This window comes from Myotis brandtii, unplaced genomic scaffold (genome assembly GCF_000412655.1).
Source record: "Myotis brandtii unplaced genomic scaffold, ASM41265v1 scaffold169, whole genome shotgun sequence".
NCBI classification, from domain to species: Eukaryota; Metazoa; Chordata; class Mammalia; order Chiroptera; family Vespertilionidae; genus Myotis; species Myotis brandtii.
In genome coordinates, this window is record NW_005356215.1 from 120462 (window position 1) to 127990 (window position 7529).

Consider the following 7529-nt stretch of genomic DNA (forward strand, 5'->3'; position numbering starts at 1 on the left):
CAACCAAGGTACATGCCCTTGACCGGAATCGAACCTGGGACCCTTGAGTCCGCAGGCCAATGCTCTATCCACTGAGCCACACCGGTCAGGGCCTCCCCATGTTACTCTCGCCTGTCGCCGGCTGGAGTAATTCTAGGTGATGTTTCCCTTTTTGAATCTTTGCCATTTTCCTAAACACTGTTACAGCGAAAGGAAAATCTATACTAATAAAAGCGTAATGTGCGAATTAGACCGGACAGCCGGACGACCTTCCGGGCGTCCTTCCGGACGGCCTCCCAGACGAAGCTGGGGCTGCGAGGGCCGGGCCCCCTTGCACGAATTTCGTGCACCGGGCCTCTAGTATAAAATAATGCTGCAAACATTTTCCCCATGACACCCACGTTTCTTTTTTTCTGTTCTCAAATTTTGTTTTTTTCACCTCTGACCTGAAAGCTAGGAGTGTCTTTGGGTTTTCAATCATGTGTGTGTGTTTTTTCCCCCTCACCAGGAGATCATGAAAGACTTCTTAGAGAAGCGGGATAAGGGACAGCTTCTCATACAGAGGAACAGAAGACTAAAGAGTCATCTTCTGCGGCCGGTAATTTTACATTCAAACGCTCTCTCCCATCAACCGCGAGTCTGTGCTAAACCAGCGAGAATTCCAGAAACGAGTTATCGTTTGGGAAATACCAGTTGTTCTCTTCCGATCTGAACACCACAATGTTTCAATGTCCCTAGGATTTCAGACACACGAGGGAAGTTTGCTGTTATGTTAACCTGCGTTAAGTCCAGCCTGTGTGGCTCAGTGGTTGAGCATCCACCCCTGAACCAGGAGGTCATGGTTCGATTCCCGCTCAGGGCACATGCCTGGCTTGCGGGCTCCATCCCCAGTGTGGGGCGTGCAGGAGGCACCGATCCATGATTCTCTCTCATCACGAATATACTTAAAATATAAGTATGAGCCAAACCGGTTAGGGCACATCATGGATGTTTCCATCTCTCTCTCCCTCTCTAAAAAAAAAAAAAAAGTATTTAAAAAAATTCATGTTGCCCTGGCCAGTGTGGCTCAGTGTCTAGAGCATTGGCCTGCGGACTGAAGGGTCCCGGGTTCGATTCTGACTGAGGGCACAGGCCCGCAGGCTCCATCCCCAGTGCGGGGCGTGCAGGAGGCTGCCGCTCCATGATTCTCTCTCCTCATAGATGTCTCTCTCTCTCTCTCCCTCTCTCCTCCTCTCTGAAAGCAATAGCAATATATTTTTTAAAGAAATAAATAGGGCCCTAACCGGTATGGCTCAGTGGATAGAACGTGGGCCTGCGGACTGGAGGGTCCCGGGTTCGATTCCGGTCAAGGGCACATGCCTGGGCTGCGGGCTCCATCCCCAGTGGCGGGTGTGCAGGAGGCAGCCGATCGATGTTTCTCTCTCATCGATGTTTCTCACTCTCTATCCCTCTCCCTTCCTCTCTGTAAAAAATCAATAAAATATATTTTTAAAAAGAGAAATAAATAGAAACACGCTGATTCCAACCTCAGATGCAGCTCTCGGTGACGGAGGACGGCTACGTGCATTTCGGGGACAGCGTGATGCTGGTGAACCCGGACCACCCCGAGGTCCAGGCCGACCAGTTTCTCACCGGAGACCTCAGCCTGTGCCTGACTCCGGACGAGATCAGAGCCCACATGAGCGACCAGTTCGAGCTGCCCTGCGGCCTGAGCGCCTCGCCCACCAGGACCCCTGTTGGCAGGAACACCTTCACCGTGTTGAGGTGAGGACGCCACGCGTGACATCATACGTGTCTGCTTCCCTTGCAGCTCAAGGCCGTCCCGGGGTTGGAGCTGGCGGGCTGCCTGGAGGCGGCCGTCCCGCGGACATTCTTGCTTTTTTTTTTTTTTTTTTTTAGCTTCTTGAGATAGAAGCCTTGATCATTGGTCTTAAATCTTTATTTTTAAATATAAAATAAATGTACACCTCCCGCTGGGGATGTGCCTGCAACCAAGGTACATGCCCTTGACTGGAATCGAACCTGGGACCCCTCAGTCTTCAGGCCGATGCTCTATCCACTGAGCCACACCAGTTAGGGCCGTTCTTGCTTTGTTCCCTGGAGAGTGACTGTCAAGGGGCCTTTGCTGCTCCTTGGACCTTAACCATCAGGGTCACTTGTCACTCGTGTTCCATTCAAAAGGCTCCATTCAAAAGCATTGGATCCAGAGGATGAAATTCATATTCAGTTTAGAAGCAAAGTGGGCCTTCCTATCCACTCCTTAGTGCTTGGAGCAAATCTGAGGGCTTTCCATGTTTTTAATGTTGCCATGTTTTTAATGTTATTGTTCACATCAGACATATGTCATTTCATGCAAGGTGGCGTACCATGGGGGTTTGCTATTTTAAAATTCATTGTCTGCTATATCACGGTTCGATTCCCGGTTCAGGGCACATGCCCGGGTTGCAGGCTCGATCCCCAGCGTGGGGCGTGCAGGAGGCGGCCGATCCATGATTCTCTCTCACCATTGATGTTTCTCTCTCTCCCTCCCTCCCTCCCTTCCTCTCTGAAAATTTTTTTTAAAAAATAATTCACTGTCCACTATAAATGTACGTGAGGATATTTTTTAAATGAGCATTTGAACTCCTAGAGAAAAGACACATAATGACAGTTAAAAATAGTGCTTCAGCCCGGCCGGTGTGGCTCAGTGGCTGAGCGTTGACCTATGAACGAGGAGGTCAGGGTTCGATTCCCGCTCAGGGCACACGCCCGGGTTGCCGGCTTGATCCCCATTGTGGGGCGTGCAGGGGGCAGCCGATCCATGATTCTCTCTCATCATGGATGTTTCTCTCTCTCTCTCTCCCCCTCTCCTCTCCTCTCTGAAATCAATAAAAATATATCTTAAAAAACTATTCCTTTACTTTGTTGCTAAATTTTGATAGGCACGTTTATATTACAGGAATATAGACTCCAAATCTTGAATTTAGATTTATTTTTGAATACAGGTAATGTATTTATTTTAAGTTGCCTTTGTGTGTATTTATTTACTTATTTATTTTTAATCCTCACCCGAGGATATTTTTCCATTAGCTTTTTTTTTTTTTTTTGAGAGAGAGTGGAAGAGAGAGGGAGAGACAGAGAGAAACATCGATGCGAAAGAAACACATTGATGGGTTGCCTCCTGCACGCGCCCTGACCGGGGCCCAGGGCTGGAGAGGAGCCTGTAGCCGAGGTCCGTGCCCTTGACTAGAATCGAACCTGGGACCCTCCGGTCTGCAGGCTGACGCGCTATCCACTGAGCCACACCGGCCAGGTCTGAATCCAGGTCATTGGCATGAACCTCGAAGTTTCCTGGAGGATTCAGAGGGAAAATAGTATGAAGTGCTATCAATGTGTGGCCTTGGTTTTCTCTAAAGACCTCGCCGTGCCCTGGCCAGTGTTGCTCAGTGGATAGAGCGTCGGCCTGCAGACTGAAGGGTTCCGGGTTCGATTCCCGTCAAGGGCATGTACCTTGATTGCGGGCACATCCCCAGTAGGAGGCGTGCAGGAGGCAGCCGATCGATGCTTCTCTCTCATCGATGGTTCTAACTCTCTCTCCCTCTCCCTTCCTCTCTGTAAAAATATATCAATAATATATTTTGTAATATATCAATATGTCAATTGTAATATATCAATAAAATATATTAAAAATAAATAAAAAAAGTAAATCTCAACTTCCAGTTAAAAAAAAATAAAATAAAAAAGACCTCGCCCTAACCAGTTTGGCTCAGTGGATAGAGCATCGGCCTGCGGACTGAAGGGTTCCGGGTTCGATTCCGGTCAAGGGCATGTACCTTGGTTGCGGGCACATCCCCAGTGGGAGGTGTGCAGGAGGCAGCTGATGGATGTTTCTCTCTCATCGATGTTTCTAACTCTCTATCGCTCTCCCTTCCTCTCTGTAAAAAATCAATAAAATATATATTTTTTTAAAAAAGACCTCGCTGCATCTGACCCAGCTCCTTCGCGTAGGAAGGCCTGCGTGCTTGGTGCACTCCGGGCTGGCCACGCGGGGGCGCTGTGTGTTGGGGCCCAGAAGGTGGGGGCTGGGGAGGGGGAGGGCAGGGTGCCCGCTGGACGGGCCGCTTGTGCCTAGTGACATAGCTCAGGGGGGACGTGAATAGACGTGATCAGGAAGATTGTAGGCGCAATCGCACACGCAAAATGAGGAGCTCGGAATGGTTCCCCCTCGGAAACGTTTCAATGGTGCGTTCTCTTCCCCGACAGGGCGGACAGAGAGGCCATCGGCCAGGTCCTGCGATTCGGGCAGAGCTTCCGCCTGGGGATCACCCTGGGATGCGAAGACCAGATGGTGAGTCGCCCTGTGGCGTGTGGACGTGGGGCCGGCCCTTCTGGGCCCCGGGCGGGCTCGTGGTTCCCTCCCAGCTGGACAGGGAGCTCTGCGGGCCGGGGCTGCTTCTCCGCAGCTTTTTAAAAATATATATATATTTTATTGATTTTTTACAGAGAGGAAGGGAGAGGGATAGAGAGTTAGGAACACCGATGAGAGAGTAACATCGATCAGCTGCCTCCTGCACACCCCCCACTGGGGATGTGTCCGCAACCCAGGCACATGCCCCTGACCGGAATCGAACCTGAGACCCTTCAGTCCGCAGGCCGACGCTCTATCCACTGAGCCACACCAGCCAGGACGAAAACCTTACCTCCCATGCAGCTGGCCAAAGTAAAAATGTAGACCGCCTTTACCTGTAAGTTAAATGATTGAGTTACCTAAGAATCATTTAATGTCCCCCATGCTAGATCTGACATTAAACGTGCCCCGGGTTCGGGCTCGGTCCAATGTGCAGGAGGCAGCCAATCAATGAATCCTTCTCATCATGGATGTTTCTATCTCTCTCTTCCTCTCCCTTCCTCTCTGAAATCAATAATATATATATATATATATACACACACACACACACACACACACACACACTTATATATATATATATTTTTTAAAGAAAACTAACAACTTGGGGACAGTAACTCCTTTGTGCCTTCCCCCTAGTGCCCAGGGCACAGCTCTGCCTATGAAATCCATCTAAACAGGCAGAAACGACCCCCAGATTCAGGGTGAAGGTGGGTCCGTAAGGCGCTCACAAGGCACCGGCATTTCGGACTCGTTGGCAGGACGGCGTGGTTCCTGGCAGCCATGGGCCGCCAGATGGCCGACCAAATAAATTCCACACGTGAGCATCAACCCCAGAGGGCGTAGGCCTCCGGAGGAATGAATGATGACGCAGTGAGGGTTTTAAGAGCGCTCCACTTCACAGCCAGCCTCAGGCAACATCATCCTATGGAATAAAAGCCTAATACGAAAAGTGGCCGTTCGACCGCTCGACCAGTCGCTATGATGCACACTGACCACCAGGGGGCAGATGCTCTGACTGGTAGGTTAGCTTGCTGCTGGGGTCCGGGCCATTGGGATAGGGCGAGACGGGCCGGACACGCCCCGGAACCCTCCCATGGCCCCTTCCCGGCCCCGATCGTACACCGGTGTGAGGCACCCCACCGGTGCATGAATCCGTGCACCGGGCCTCTAGTGTATAATAAATAAATACCGAGACAGGCCCTGTGCCTTACAAAAGAGGAGGGGCTTGGGGACAGGCATGGGCACAGAGAGAGGTTGAGTCTGGTATTCTAAGAAGGAACAGCAGTTCGAGGTGATACAGAACTCGACGGGGAGGAAAAATGAGTGTCCTCATACAGGCAGTCCTTGAGAGCAGGGATTCCAGCCCGGCTGGTGTGGCTCAGTGGTTAAGCATCATCTCAGGAACCAAGAGGTCACAGTTCAATTCCTAGTCCGGGCACAGGCCCGGGTTGTGGGCTCCATCCCCAGTGTGGGGCGTGCAGGAGGCAGCTGGTCCACGATTCTCTCTCATCATTGATCTCTCTCTCTTTCTCTCTCTCTCCCCCTTCCTCTCTGAAATCAATGAAAGTATTTTTTTTAAAAAAGAACAGGGATTCTGAACACGGCCTTTGAGCAGCCTGGCCATCAGCCTGCCGACGGCTTTGTCTTTCCCAGGCGCTCGCCTCGTGTGACGTGGCCCCTCTGCTTGCTGTCCTTCCAGTTGTACTTGTCCAGCGAGCACAGGACGCTCCTGCGGTCGGCCAAGATGTCCTGGCTCCAGGACGTGTACCTGACCGACGAGGACTCCTACCTGAACTGCTGGCAGGCCACCTGCCCGGACCCCCAGCTGCGCCTGGAGTGGGAGGGCCTCCCGGTCCCGGTGAGCCCTGTGCCCCGTGGGGAGGGGGCATGTGGGAGCCCCTGCTGTTCCGGGGGGCGATTCGCTGCTGTCTGACATGGGGGCTCCTTGTTGCTTATGTTGTTTCTTCTTCTTCTTCTTCTTCTTCTTCTTCTTCTCCTCCTCCTCCTCCTCCTCCTCCTTCTTCTTCTTCCTCCTCCTCCTCCTCCTCCTTCATACCTCAAGCTTGGAGGACACGATTTTTGCCCTGTGGCAGCATCCTGCACTGGTGTTTCTCAATTCTTCTCTCTCCCTCTCTCTTCCTCTCTCTCTCGCTCTTCCTCTCCCTCTCTCTTTCCTCCCCTCTCTCTAAGCATGTTCTCAGGTGAGGATCCAAAAAAAAATAAATAACACCACTGCCCGGCCGGCGTGGCTCAGTGGCTGAGCGTCGACCTAGGAACCAGGAGGTCAGGGTTTGATTCTCAGTCAGGGCACAGGCCCGGGTTGTGAGCTCGATCCCCCGTGTGGGGCGTGCAGGAGGCGGCCGATCCATGATTCTCTCTCATCATTGATGTTTCCATCTCTCTCTCTCTCTCTCTCTCTCTCCCTTCCTCTCTGAAATCAATACAAATATATTTTAAAAAAATAACACCCCTGACCATATTTTAGGTTGTCAGATGGTCTCCAAGATGACTTTGAATGATTGTGTAATGTTTTAGCATCTGTGTCTCTACCTTAATGTCTTTAATCACTCTATCATGATTCGCCTTCTAGGTTATCCCATATATATGTACGTATTTTATTTTTATTTATTTATTTATTAATTAATAAAGGACACTAGTGATTTTAAAATATATATATATTTGTATTGATTTCAGAGAAGCAGGGAGAGGGAGAGAGAGTTGAGTTGGAAACATCCATGATGAGAGAGCATCATGGATCAGCTGCCTCCTGCACGCCCCACACTGGGGATGGAGCCCACAACCCGGGCATGTGCCCTTGGCAGGAATCGAACCCGGGACCCTTCAGTCCGCAGGCCGACGCTCTATCCACTGAGCCACACCGGCCGGGGCTATATGTATAGATTTTAAATAAACATGTAGTGCATTTACACACATTTGCTTGTGGGAACTGGGAGGCCTTAGCTCACACTGCAAATGGCGCCCTTTCTTCATCTTTAAAGGCAAACACCAGAGTCCTCATCAATCACTGCCACACCAACCGGGGGCTGGCGGTCCACCGCTACCTCTTCCTAAGGTACTGGGTGCCGGGCCCAGCCACACGGGGCTGTGGGCGGGGCTGTGGGCAGGGGCACAGCCAAACGCGGCAGTGGGCGGGGCTGTGGGC

The 7529-nt window shown here is 51.2% G+C and overlaps 1 protein-coding gene across 1 annotated transcript in view; it reads left to right on the top strand.

Moving 5' to 3' along the window:
* The window catches only part of CFAP161 (cilia and flagella associated protein 161), a 14282-nt gene that overhangs the window by 1406 nt on the left and 5347 nt on the right, over positions 1-7529 (top strand). Inside the window, exons 2-6 of the mRNA XM_005862858.1 lie at positions 488-577; positions 1511-1743; positions 4222-4306; positions 6066-6224; positions 7366-7439. Of these exons, the coding sequence (XP_005862920.1) occupies positions 488-577; positions 1511-1743; positions 4222-4306; positions 6066-6224; positions 7366-7439 (641 nt within the window). The remainder of the gene's footprint in view (positions 1-487; positions 578-1510; positions 1744-4221; positions 4307-6065; positions 6225-7365; positions 7440-7529) is intronic.